General features: G+C 36.6%; 1 protein-coding gene across 2 annotated transcripts in view; it reads right to left on the reverse strand.

Moving 5' to 3' along the window:
* Window positions 1-14,973, reverse strand: part of IFT57 (intraflagellar transport 57) — a 91,231-nt gene that overhangs the window by 45,153 nt on the left and 31,105 nt on the right. For both annotated transcript variants that reach the window (XM_043998822.1, XM_043998821.1), the window contains exon 6: window positions 8,888-9,010. In XM_043998822.1, coding sequence (XP_043854757.1) covers window positions 8,888-9,010 — 123 coding nt within the window. The remainder of the gene's footprint in view (window positions 1-8,887; window positions 9,011-14,973) is intronic.

Below are 14,973 nucleotides of genomic sequence, written 5' to 3' on the forward strand. Positions count from 1 at the left end.
TTCTGCCACTCTGCTTTCCAGGATTATCAGGATTAAAACTATGGATGATCCACAAAATGGAGAGTCTTTATGCAGCTAAAATACCATTATTAGGCTGCATATTGTCAAGGCCTGGACACTGTAAAATGCAGAGAAGAAATGAACAGGAACTTTACCTTTCTGTATTTTGTTGTTGGCAAGCAAAGCAATGAACAAATTTTAACTTTCTGCTATCAGACCAAAAAGGCAAAGTGTTTGGTTAGGTGCCAATTTAAGATGAAAATGATTTATAACTGATCCAAGGCCATTTAAAAGAAATCCATAAAGGAGTTCTATAACTACTGTCCTTTATTACTTGTCTTCCCCATCTCTATGATACTTAAAAACAAATTTTAATGTGAAGAATGAGATATGTTGATCCTAAAGAGAATTTAATCCATTTGTATGTACATGTGTGTGTGTGAGCATGCACACATGCATATGCTTAAGGACAAAGCTATAACTGTCAATTGCTTCAGCTGTTATGTGTATTGTAAGAGATTGACATTTTAGTCTAAATAAGTTTTTGTTTTAGCTAAGAATTCAACAAGAGTGGAACCTGAGGTAGTATCTAAGCATAACTCCTTAAATTCAAAGAGGAAAAGGAGTACTTGAGAAGATAATTGCCTAAAAAAAGACTTAAAAATGTTTTCACATAAAATTCATATATTTGGAATGTGAAAAATACAGATAATTTGTATTCATTAGCACCTTCCAAATGGTCTAGTGTATAATTCTATTTTACTATATCAAGTTTAATGGAAGATGTCTAGCTTTATTATGGGACTTTTTTAACCAATCTGCAAAATATAAAACTTGATCCTCTAGCTGCATTTGCTCAATCTGAAATGTTCAGAAAGAAAATGCTTTTGATATCAATTGGAAATAATTGATTTAGGCCAAATTGCCTGCAAATGAGAATTCTTAAAGACTGGTGATTATCTAATAACTTTGGGTCATTATATTTTTACTACCAAAATGCAAACTAAAAAGTGAGGATGTACTTCAAGAAATAGTAAATAGAAACAGCAAAGAACAGATTTTTTTTTTACCTTAACAATATGGCTCTTTTGCCTAAACCTTGAATTTTGTTACTTAAAATAAATCTGTTCTATTATGTATGGTAAGGACAAAGTTTTCAAACTGTCTAATTCTTCCTAAAAACAAGGGTATATGTATCTACTGAATGTTGAGAGAGACCTAGTTAATATCCTTAGTATATACCAGTTTTGCCTTTCTTTGCATCTCTAGAGCTTAGCACATGTGATACCTGACACATAGTAAATTCTTAATAAATGCTTAAGAATGATGATTTTTTGAAGTAAGTTACCTTCCTAGATTATATATTGCTGCTAGATATAATATTTGCTTGAGCACTAATAAGTGGGGTGATAATGTACTGCAACGAACAGGTCATTTAAGATTGATGTTTCCTTGAGAGAATACTTAGGGCAGTGAGGGCTAGGTAGATGGCACAGTGGACAGGGCACTTCACCTGGAGTCGGAAAGACTCATCTTTCTGAATTCAAATCTGGCCTCAGACACTTCATAGCTGTGTGACCCTGGGGAAGCCACTTTACCCTGTTGGTCTCAGTTTCCTCATCTGTAAAATGAGCTGGAGAAGGAAATGGCAAACCACTCCAGTATCTCTGCCAAGAAAACCTCAAATGGAATCATAAAGAGTTGGACACAACTGAAAAAAAAAAAAAAACACCATCACGACCCTGAACTCAGGGCAGTGTAAAAGAAGGGGGTGTTGCCACTGGTGTCTGTGCCTGGATATAATAAAGGTACAGGAAACAGAACTATTTTCAAAGGAATCCTATCACCAGATGTTCTCTCTTTCCTACATTTGGTGATAGAATTCTTTCACTCACACTACAGATGAATGGTAAGTGCTATTCTCTTTGTAATTATTAAAACCATATTCTTACCCGATGAATGTTTTTGCTAAAGTTAAGTTTGGAAGTATTTGTTTATTAAATATTGTTTGAAATGTTTCCTTGGTTGGTTGATTAAAATGCATTATAGTAGCTACAGGACTCCACTATACTCATTTCTTTCTTTGACAGCAGCTGCAGACATGGGCAGTTAGATGGCTATGTGGATAGAATGCTGCACCTGAAGTCAGAAAGACCTGAGTTCAAATTTGATCTCAGACAATTAGTAGCTATATGACCCTGGGCATGTTACTTAAACCTGTTTGCTTCAGTTTTCTCATCTGTAAAATGAGCTAGAAAAAGAAATGGCAAACCACTCCAGTGTCTTTGCCAAGAAAAACCCAAATGGGGTCATGAAGAGTCAGACATGATTGAAATGATCCAACAACAAGTAGCTAGGATATCAGCTGGCAAAATCTGTTACACTATTCTTCCTGAAGATATGTGAATTAGATAATAATATGATTAGATACATTTACAATTCTTTCCAACATACCCCCTTCTATCCTCTAACAATGCATTCCCCATGTTACCGGCCCTCCTTTCCTCATGCCTGGACTACTGCACTAGTTTGCTGGGTGGTTGGCCTGACTCAAGTCTCTCTCCATTCCAGATCATCCTCCACTCTAGCTGCTAAAACGATTTTCCAAAAGCACAGCTTTTACCATGTCACCTCCCTTCTCAATAAACTCCAGGGCTTCCCTATCAGCTCTAGGATCGGATATCAAATATTTTCTTCTATTTAAAAAAAAAATCTTGATTTTGTTCTAATATTACTTGCTGTGTCATGGTTGCACCAAATTTTGTTTGATTGTATTTTCAGGAAATATGTAAGGTTTACTATATTCTCTTCTGATCTATTTATTTACCTTCTAATTCTTTCATACAGAAGTTTTATTTCATTTTTTAAATTTCTTCATTTCATCCAGGTATTCATGTAAGCCTTAAGTAAAATCCATTTTTTCCTTACAGCCTCTGCTTGAAGTTGTTACAGTATTACTCCTTCCTTCTGGTTTGGATTTTTTGGCATCTCTGAATCTATAATATTCTTTCTAGCATTTGGTATCTTATTTGGTTGACTATCTCTCTGGCCTTAGTTCTCAAACTGGGATTTTATGCCAGGAGGAGGCCTACGTGTGCTTTTGGTGAGATGCTTGTCCCTGCTTGGTCTCCACCAGAGTCACTTACATTCCTGAGCTGACCTCCACCTCACAGAGTTAGCCCCCCATAGAGCTTCAGGGCCCACTCTGCTGCCTAAGTGCAGAGCTTTCAAGTGTCCCATTCTAAGTGCTGCCAAACAAACACCAGTGCTGCTGTTCCCAGGGGCTTCTAAGGTCCATGCTGTGGACTTCTGACCACTCTGGGCATTCTCAGGGAAGCCCACTGCTCTTGCTGTCTCTAGATAATCATGTAGGCTTAAAATCTCTATCTCATCTCTGGTTGCTCCAGAAGGATGCTAGCTAATTAAATTTGCCTTTGCTGGCACTGGCTTTGCTGGAAAGCCTTCTTACTATAAACAATAATTCATGGGCTTCTCCCTGATTTTTTGTGCAGTTCTTGGGTGGAAAAGTCAGTCACTATAGTGTCTTATTGAGTTTTTTGAATATTGTCATATTTAGGTTTTGCTAGAATAGGTATGTGGGATTTGGACCGTCTCTTGCCATTCAAGGCAGTCATCTTGGCTTGAAGTCCCCGATGGTCTTCCATTATTTCTGTCCAAGATTTAGATGGATGGCTGGGTAGTTAGAGTCTTTATCAAATTCCTGTTATGTTTTAGGCAGTGTTCTGGGCACTGGCAATACAATAAGAAGTAAACAAGGGAGTCCCCAAGGAACTTACATTCAGATGGTAAAAGGACACATAACGGGAGGTGGAAAGGCGGGAGGAGCTGAAGGGAAAGGGTTGGGGAGAGAACACTAAGAAGGAGATTTGGAGTTCCTAGCCTGTAAGTGAAGAAGAGACCTAGATGCAGACAAGATAGAGTGAAAGGGCACCTATGGGCCCAGAGTGCTTCCAGGGATGGAGTCCAAAGTTCCTGTGTAGAAGAAATAGGGATGGATGCTGGCCAGAAAGTGACTTTGTAATATTTTATAATATTTGCTAAGTTCCTTGAGGATGTGAATGCCCATGTGAATCACCACAAATAGGTAACAGTCTTTTTTATTTTTTTCCCAAGGCTTGAGAGATTCTCTGCTATGTCTTGTTACGTGCCCTGGGAATGTGGCAAACCACCCTTGTTAACAGATCTACAAATATCTGTCTTGCTGCCCCTCATCCAATAGAGTCACCAGCCACTACCTTTCTACTCTTCTGACCCTTAAAGGTTGGTCTCTCACATGATAGCTCTTACCATTTCATCATTCCTTGGATGACAAGTATCTGCTTCCTTTTCAAACAATCTAGAGCTCCTGCCTCTCTTCAGAACTTCAAATTTGCCTTTCCTTTTTAGCTCCAAATACAGAATTGTCCTTTTCCTTCTCTTCCTCTTCTGACAGTCTTCTAGGCTTCAAACTCTTGGCATTGGTCAAATTTTCTCTGTTACTTCAGATCCTTTCCCCTTCATCATGCTTCTACCTTCTAATGTCAGTCTCTGAAGGGTCCCATTGAATATTCAGTGGGTGGCACCAAGTAGTGATGCTTCCATAGTTCCTCAAACCAAGGCTCCAGGTTGTCTGTATCTGATACCCATGTGGGCAGAATCCTAACCCAGTGGCACCATCCTGCCCTATTCTCATGTGGTCCCAATAAGTATCCCACACCTCAGCCTAAGTTCTCTGCACTTTCAAAGCTGCTATCTTCCTCTGGTGTCTTTAATGCCTTTAAACACAATCACATCTCCCCATCTTAAAAAACAAAAAAGTTCGCTTGACTCTATCCTGTATTTGTTTTTTCTTTGTCAGCCAAACTCCTAGAAAAACCCAACTACTTTCATTGCTTCCACTTCCTCTCTCTCTCACTCACTTCTCACTTAACCCTTCCCAATGTAGCTTGTGACCTCATCACTCAACTGAAACAATTCTCTCCAATAACATCAATTGCCAAAATCTGATTAATTGTCAAATCTGATCATCTTTTCACAAACCTTATTTTTCTTGACCTCTACTCTGACATTGTTGACCACTCTCCCCTCCTGGTTATATTCTCTCCTGGTTCTTCTATCTGTCTGAACACTCCTTTGTTGGCTCATCTCATCCATATTATGACCTTTAATCATAAGTGTTAATCTAGGCTCTATACTTTGCCCATTTCTCTTTCTCTCATTGTGCCTATTTCTCAAATACTCTCCCTCTATACTTCTGCCTCACAGTATTCTTCCTTTTCTTCAAAATTCAGCCAAAGAAACAACTCTATATAAAGCCTTTGCTGATTCTCCCAGTTGCTATGCACCTTTCTACCTACCTTGAATTTATTTGTATTTATTTTTTAATTTATACTCTATATGCTTATATGTTCTTGTCTCCTCTGATAGAATGAAAGCTCTTTGAGAGTAGCAAATATGTTATTCTTTGCCTTTTCATTCCTAGTGTCAAGTACCTAGTAGACACTTAATAAATGCTTGTTGAATGATTGTAAAATGCTCCATACTGATTGAGATTTTTTTAAAAAACAATTATTTGTGGGCATTTATACTTTTAATCTCCTAAGTACATTTTAATATCTTTTGTTTTTACATCATCTACATTTTTTCCTGTACTATCTCCCATAATAAAGAATTTTTTAAAGGGAAAAGAGAAAGAAAAAGTGAGAGAAGAGAAAAAAATGCAGTAAAACCAATCAACACATCAAAAAAAAAATATAAAAATATATGCAATGTTCCACACCCATCATCCTCTCATGTCTGCAAAGTAATGTGTATGCACATTCATGTGTGATATATACACACACACACACACACACACACACACACATACAGACAGACAGACAGCACAAGTAGGGGGTAGGGGAAAGGAAATATTGTGACTTCTCATCTCTTCTTTTGAGTCTTGCTTGTCTGCAATTTTGCAATATTGTGCTTTTCAATTTTCCCAGAAGTTCTTATCAAATAAGGAGTTCTTTCCCAAATAATTTATGGTTTCAGGTTTATCAAACACTTTGTGACAGAATTCCACTATTTCTAATTCTCCCTTGTTCAATTCCTCCTTTTCCAAAGATCTACTTTTCTATTTTTTATAACCAATACCATATAGATTTGATGACTGCTACTTTAGAACATTTTGAGGTCTGAACATTCTACAAATGGATTTTATTATTATTTTATCAATTTCTGCAATTTCTCTCTTTGAAGTTTGATTGGTAGAGCATTAAAATTGCTTGTTAACTTTGATCATATTGTCACTTTAGGAAAAGGAAATGGTAAACCACTACAGTATCTTTGCAAGAAAACCCCATGAACAGATGTCCATGGGATCATAAAGAGTTGGACATGACTGAACAACAACAAAATTGTCACTTTGCCAAGCTACAAGCACTAAATATTCTTCCAGTTTGAAGAAGAATTAACAGCTTAAATTGTTGTTCTTTATTTCCTTTGGAACACTTCATAATTGAGTCTTTACAAGTATATTTGCATGTTTTGTGAGCTTGATCTGCAAATATTTTAATGTACTGAAACCCCTTTTTAAAGCCTTAACAGCTTTTATCATCTCTTATTAACTTGACAGCCACATCAAACTTCTGTCTTTGTTTCTCAACGACTTTACACTGTGGCTAAAGAAAGCCACACACTGCTTCCTATAGCACTAATTTTTTTTTTCATCAATTTAACCTGACCAATTTTATAGCAAGAACCAAAAGAAATATAAATCCCTAGTTAAAATTCAAATACCTTTGTCCCTAAATTTGCTATTCAACTCTCATTACTTATAACTTGCTTTCCTTAATACTTTGAGAACATCTATTTTTCATTTACAAAGCTACTGATCACCTACACAACTCACATTTTCAAATTCTTTATCTAGAATGTCCTTATGTCTTATTAACAAGAAATCATTAATACTGTTTCTTACTGAGCAGATAAAATGGTTTCTAATTTCTCTCTTTATTACAACACACTAAGAGCTAACAGGACCATAGCATTTAAAGTTGTTAGAAAGGACCTTAGAAAAAAATCTAGTCCAACTGCCACACATCAAGGATGAAGGAACAAAGAAACAGAAGCCTAGGGCAGGGTTAAGTTACCACATCCAAAGTCACATAGGGAATAAGTGGTGTAAACCCTGGTCCACTGATTATAAACCCAACATTTTGCCACCGTATCATTTTCATGTGGTTTGCCTCAAAGCTATCGAAAACCTTCCCCCAAATAAAACTACATTATGTACTTTTATTTCTGCTTTGTAGCTCTGACTCATTCAGCACCCACCTCCTATGGTTTCATCATTTTATAACCAACTACTGCCAGATGCTCCTTGAAGGCATCAAATCCTTTTTCCTTCTTTGAACATTTCAACATTTAGCCAAACAGAACATAGTTTTAAAATATATTACAAAAACTTGGGCCAAAAATTTACAAGGTGCCTGAAAGGGATAGAAGAACTATGCAGATAAAAGCCAGTCCATCAGGCAACTCCTGGCAAGCCTTCAGTGTAAGACCATTGTTCCTCAACTTGATCAACATCAAAGTCCCAGACGTTGGCCCTGAAGTAGCATATCTACTTCATGTCTCATTTTTTTACCTAGAAAGTTTTGGCTAATCCCTTTTAAAGACTGGGTTTACAAAAGCTAGCATTATGAAGTTACTTATTTCCTGCTAGGTCCTAAGCCTACAATGTGGATAAGCTGCTACAAGATCACATTCAGGTCAAATCTTATTATGCAAATTTAAAAAATATTGTGATTCTGTCATATTGGATTATAAGGAGGTATTAATATGGGTCTAGAATTTCCTTTGTTATACAGAAACATTTTTTGGTCATAAAATTTGTTGCTACTGGATTTAACCTGTTTAACTTTCTAAATGTGATTTCTATTATATATTATTAGTTGTATTATGTAGAATGTTCGGTGGAAACACCAAAATATAAATAAGTCTTTAATATACATATATAGGTTATGTTTTAAATATTCATATTTCAGTAATGAAAGCTATCTTTAAATTTGAGAGTTTGTAAAATTAAAAAATTGTTCCTTATTATATTATTATTATTATTAATTTACTAACATACTAACACCTATTAACATTTTACTATATCATACTACCTGGTATCATAACAAATTGGCTTTTAATTTAAGAAATACATTTCTTTTAATATAATCAAAGCCTTGGTCAAGAATTCTCCTGGAAGAGTAACTCTAAATGGATTTTCAATAAAATAAATTAATCCAGCATGATATAGCAAGAGGAAAAAGAAATTCACATTGACATATATTGACATATAGGAGAACACCCCTTGCATAAGCAGATATGAGTCATCTTATATAATCATTAGATGACTATTAAAAAAATGTGCTCCTTCTTTCCTAAACCAAGCTGGTTCATAGGGGAAGAATAAAACTAAGGAAACCTTTGGGAATCCTAGGAAAGTCTGTAGTTCTAATGGGAACCAGTTTGGTCAACTTTAAAATGAAATTGATTTGAAGACCCATTTCCAGGATAACACTGAGGCGTTATCTTTAAAAGAACATTTTTTTCAACCAGTTTGGAACTCTATAACAAATCTAGTGACATTCTGCTTTGCATATACAATGGAGCAAAAGAGAAAAAAAAGGAAGAAAAAGATAAAGACAATGAAAGAGAAAAACGATTGGGGAGAGAGGAAGGAAGGGAGGAAGGAAGGAAAAGAGAGAAAGAAGGAAAGGGGAAGAAGGTGCCTTTGGCTCTTTTACCTAGACATTTGTTTGGCTCATTTTGGGGGGTAGGCAGGGACACTATCATAGTAGTACTTGACAGCAGCTAGCTCCACCATCATGCATCTTCTGTCTCTCCATACCTTATTATCAGTCCGAATCGTGACTTTCAGTTGTGGTAGTACACGTTCCACTTCTAGATTCCATTCTGCAGCATCTGTTGTAGATTCCAAAATATCTTCTTGTTTGGCAGACTCGTTCATATCCTAAGAAAAGAAAGATATTACAAGTTTTAGAGTTTATAAAAAGATATGGTGAAATCTCGAAGCATTTTAGCAGCAATACACAATTTAAATCAGGCACAGTACTACCGAAATTATAATGGGAACAGAAACTATTCTATCAACCTACCCATATCAAAAACAAAATTATTCAAAACTCTGTGTAAAGTAGCAAGAGTCTTTACTTAGGAATCATAGGATCACAGACGTACAGCTGTAAATGACCTTGAAGTCTATTCTGGTCCAACCTCCTCGGTGTAAAGATAGGGAGACTGAGGCCCAGGGAGTTTAGGTGACTTGCTTAAGATCACCTAAGTAATAAGTGGCAGGGACAGGACCAGGTCCACTTCTTCCAAGGGAAGCAGTATGTTTCAGTGAAAAGAATTCTGAACTTTGTCACTGAACTTTGAAGCCATGGAACTAGAGTTTGAATCTCAGCTTTGACATCGAGGTTTGTCTTCTTGTTATTCAGTCATTCAGTCTCATCTGACTCTATGTGACCCCATGGACTTTGGTTCATGGGGTTTTCTTGGCAAAGATACTAAAACTGTTTGCCATTTCCTTCTCTACTGTGCCTCCATTTTACATATGAGCAACTGAAGCAATTAGGGGTTAAGTGACTTGCCCAAGGCCACACACAGTTAATAAGTAGGTAGTATGTATCTGAGGCCAGATTTGAACTCAGATATTCCTGACTCCAAGCCTGGAGCTCTATCCACTGTATCATCTCACTGCCCTTAGGTTGGTCTACCTAGTTTTAAGTAAGGGATTGAAGTTAAGGTTTGAAAGAGAAAGCATGGTATTGTGGAAAGGAGCAAGACATGGACTCAAACATCCTGGATTCAATTCTGGGTTTGTTGCTTACGAATCTTATGTGACACCGGGCAAGTCATTTCCTTTCTTTATTTTTTCATCTGTAAAAACATGGGGATTACCTTTAAGGTCCTTTCAATCTCTAAATCTTTGACCCTAAAAATGCAAAATTAGATACATTCTACTGTTTAGGCCTGAAAAGAACTTTAGATGTTATCTAATTCAACCCCATCATTAAAAAAAAGCAGGCACAGAGTAAGAAGGGACTTGCCAAAGTTCACCCCCAAGTTGTAGAAGCAGGATTCAAACTCCAAGTCTCTGAGTCTAGATCTAGCATTCTTTCTGCTGTGACCCTGCAGCTTGGCATCTCAGGCTTCTACTGGTAGTTGAGGTCTGTAGTGGCTCAGGGACTAATTCCCACTCTGGAGGCTTTAAACTGCACTAAGACTTTTGGAACACACTGTGTAAAGAAAATATAGGCTCTGGTGAGTGCTTAATGGACAGCTATATACATAATGTCACTTAGTAAGAATTGCACTTAGTTATCCCAGTTCATAAGCTGCTCCATGCTCTAAGCTGGACACTTTAGGAAGTTGCATTAACCTTTTCAGAACACAAGGGTATCATTTAGTTCATTTATGTAGTAATTTGCTAATCAGTAAGATACCCTAGTGAGCTGAAAGCCTTTAATGTGGCCGTTCAAATTTCCTAATTCATTCCTGGAAAATAACTTATATACTAAGAGAATTCACCTACTTACTTAATGAGGAAGGGGAGAAAAGAAAAAGGCTAGGGTCTGTAAACCAGAATTAACTCAGGCCACTTCAATTACTTCCTATTTGCCCCATTTATCTGACTACCATTTTCCCCAAAAGAAATTCCTAATGCCTAGTAACTTTATGCATTAACTAAACAAGCCATAAATTTGAAGAAGTATACATAATTTTCAAAGCCCACACCTTATACTGGTTATATTATTCCCTTAGAAAATTATACTTCCCGACTCATTTGTTTTCTATTTAGTAAATGTAATTTTATGCAGGACTCTGAGTAGAAGAGAAACAAAGAGTGGCTTTGGTTTAATCAAAATGATCTATTGTGATGATAAAGCATTCCTATAAACCAGCCTTTTCTAGGGAAGAGCTTCTGTAGGAATAGCTAAGCCTAAAGCCAGACTATGACTGCCAAGAATCCTTGGACCACAGCATCATTCTGGATGGCAGAGTTCTCTTGACTAACAGTTAATCCACTTTAAATAATAACATCTTTAATTTTAATTATCTCTAACAAAAATAAATCACACATTCATTTATTCACTGAAAAGGGATTTATTAAGCATCTAATAAGTGCCAGGGATTGGGGATACAAAATTGAAAAAAAAAAAAACCAGACCCCTGTCCTCAAGCTTACAGTCTATATAGCCTCATGAATATCAATTTTTGATCTATACTGTATGCAACATAGTGGTGCCCTTAGGGCTTATTAAGGTATTTTGGAGAGTTACCCTCATAGAAAATGGCCCTAGACCAGGACTTCTTAAAATTTTTCTACTCATGACCCCTTTTTGCCTGAGAAATTTTTACGTGACCCAGGGTATTATAGGCATATAAAATAGATATACATAAACCTTTTACTTTACTTTTCTTGACCCCCCACATTCAGTTTAAGAAGCTCTGCCCCAGACCACTAATCTTCTTGAGTTCTTATGTCTGTTGTATCTCCCTCACTATTTTTAAACCAGATAATAAAGTTTATTAAAATTAAGTGAATAAGAAGAGTCAATATGCTCTTTGTGACACCTATTTTGGTGATTCAAAGGTCTTTTTGGCTTCCTTCCTAATTTTTCCTTAACTTTATTCTAGATAGGTGAGATGGCCAACCTCCAGAGAGGTGAGTTGTTACTACTAAGTGACAGGACTTCTTTATATGTCAGGCATAAATGGGAAGCTATATTGAAGAACAATAATATGCTACTTGGATTAAGAGGATTTTCCTCAGAAGATTTAGTCATTATAAGTAAATCAAAGTTTAAGTTGGAAGAATCTTAAAAATCTTGCATGTCTCTTTAAGTGCTGTATTTTTCTTTAATTCAGTGAATTTGATTCATTGCTTTCTTGCTATATTAGGTTTTGCATGATTTAACAGTATATTACCATGAAGATAAATGTTTAATAGTACAAGTTAAAATGTATATTCAGATCTGTTCTGAATGATTCAAATTAAATACTAGTTGTAATCCATCAAGGGAAAAAGACAGATAGAAGCTCGTGTCTTTAAATACACTTGGTTCATGAAAATTAAAAAAAAAAACACCCTTCAAATTTCAAGGCTAATAATGAGAAGAAATTTTATCCCACACAGAGAAAACTGAGCATTTGAAAAAATAATATTACCATAACAAAAATGTTTTGAAAAAGGAAAACAAAAAAATTAAAACCATCACTTTATTATTTCAACCTAGAAATTATAACTGACTTTTGAAAGGTTTGATTTCCAAATTTACCTTGTATTAAGCCAGTTATCAAGAAAAGAGGTAGTTAATCATAAAATAAGAGTGAGAGGGATTAGATGGTTAGCCTGAGTAGGACAGAATTACTGAGATTAACAAACAACAACATGAAAAAGAAAGAAAGCCTATCATGCGCTGGGGGGGATATTCTGAAGCAATCTGGGGAAAGCATAGGAAAGAACTGAGCAAGATATGAGAAATGATAGAACAGAGGAAATACAATCAACTTAGTTGAGCAAATACATAAGAAATCCTGTATGTACAAAGTACCAAGGCACCAGGCCCAACATGTACACAAAGCGAGTGGCTTAAATTGTACAAATATGTGAGCAGGCGGTTACTATTTTCCTCCATTTCTTCCTAATCATAACCCCCCCAAGAGCTGCTACCAGGACATTCAGTATTAGTTTATTCTATCTTCTAGGCACTCTGCGACCATTCTTATTATTAGTGCATCCTAACCCCAAACCCAACTTTAAATACAGCAAATTACTACTTATTCTAGGAGGGTGGCGTTGCCCTCTATCGCAAAGATGAGGGTAGGAGTAGGGAGAGAATAAGCAGAAAGATAACGAATTCTGTTTTCATATTTGGTCCTTGATCACAAATATAAAAATTATATATAAACAAATATATGTCAGAAGTCATGATGGTGAATGGTTATCAAAATAAATGTTAAATGCCATTATAGAAGAGATTAAGATGAAGAAAAGTTCAATGTGTAATGACCAGGCTTTATAGAGGAAGTGAGACTAGAACTAGGCTTTGAAGGTTAGAATTTAATAAGTGACGAAGAAGAGAGAAGGCAACAGCGCATGCAAAGGAAAACAGTGCATGCAAAGACACAGGAGCAAGAATCGATAGGACCTATTTAGGATACATTAAATAGAATGGCCTGTGGAATTGTGGAAGATAATACAAAATAGAGAAACTAAGTCTATAAAGGACCTTGAAAGGTAGCCTTTGAGAAATTTGTATTTTATCCTAAAAATAGGTTATTATTGAAAATGTATGAACTAGTCAAAGTGTGAAAGTGAATTTTGGGAAGGCCTAACAGTAAGTGCTTAATTAACTGTTGGTGATTAATTAATTGATGGTGAGAGGCAGTGCATAGAGAGCTAGCTCTGAAATCAGCAAGACCAGGTTTAAGCTATGCAGCTGACAGAGAGTAGCTGTGTAATTGGCATAAGTCCCTTAGCCTCAGGGTGCCCAGTAACTCTCTAAGACTATAAATTAAGAGTTGCTGATCTGTGCTGGAAAAGGAAATTTATATGCTGGGAAGTCCCTATAATAATGAAAACATAGGTAACGACAAAACAAACAAACAAACAAACAAACAAAAAAAAGATGACCGTAATGTGAAACTTGGATAAATTATCTCTTCTCTCCTCAAGCTTATCACACCTTTCCTCACCATTACTCTTTTAGATCAGGACCTTAACTTAAAGCACTTACTTTTCTCTTTACAGAGAAAACTGAGGCTGTTCACACAATGTGCTCTCTCTTGTCTGTTTGTCTTCTTGTCTTCTCAAAACCCCTTTTCCCCAGTCTCTAATAACGAAGTGACCCTTCCTGCCAAAGCTAGCCCCTCTTCTTGTGCACTTGATCCCATCCATCTTTTCCAACCTATTGCATCCCTAATCACCCCCCCAATCTTTATCATTTCTGTCTACTAGTTTCTTTCTTGCTACCTTTAAACATGCCCGTCTTCAAAAATCTTCACTAGATTGTGCCCAATCCCTTAAGTCATCATCATACATATCTTTCTTGCTGTCAAACTCCTAGGAAAAGCAGTCCACTCTCATTGCCTCACTTCTCCTCTCCCTCTCATTCACCCCTCAACCCTTTGCAATCTATCTTCTAACCTTATCACTCAACTGAAACAACTTTCTCCAAAATTACAATGAACTATTTGCTGCCAAATATGATAAACTTTTCTCAGTTCTATCTTTCTTCTTGACCTCTCTGCCATATCTGTCACTGTTGACCACCCTCTCCTCCTGGATACACTCTCTTCTCTGGATTTTGATGACAGCATTCTTTCTCTTTACCTGTATGACTATTCCTTTTTAGTCTCCTTTGCTGTTCAACATCCATATCATGTGTCCTCACTGTGCGTATCCTCCTAGACTTTGTCCTAAGCCCTGCTCTTTACAGACCCCCCCACTCTGGTCACTAGTCCCAATCACTTCCATGAACCTCAGCCCCACACCACCAATTGCCTATTAGTCATTTCAAACTGGATGTCCTGGAAACATCTTAAACTCAACATGACTACAACAGGACTCATTTCCTTTCCCCATAAACCTTTTTCTTCCAAATTCCACTGTTTCTATCAAAGGCACAGTCTTCTAGCTTCCTACTTTCATCATCTGTCATACTGATAACTTATTCTCCCTCACCTCACATAACTGATCAGCCGTCAAAATGGCTATTTCTACCTCTACAACACTCCTCAAATCTGACCCTGTTTCTCTATTCAGACAATCACCACCTTAGTTCAATCTTTAATTAATTTTTTCCTTTAAGACACAGCTGAAGGGGGCAGCTAGGTGGCTCAGTGGACCTGGATTCAGGAGGACCTGAGTTCAAATCTGGTCTCAGACACTTGACACTTACTAGTTGT

The sequence above is a fragment of the Dromiciops gliroides genome, chromosome 3 (genome assembly GCF_019393635.1).
Source record: "Dromiciops gliroides isolate mDroGli1 chromosome 3, mDroGli1.pri, whole genome shotgun sequence".
Taxonomy (NCBI): Eukaryota; Metazoa; Chordata; class Mammalia; order Microbiotheria; family Microbiotheriidae; genus Dromiciops; species Dromiciops gliroides.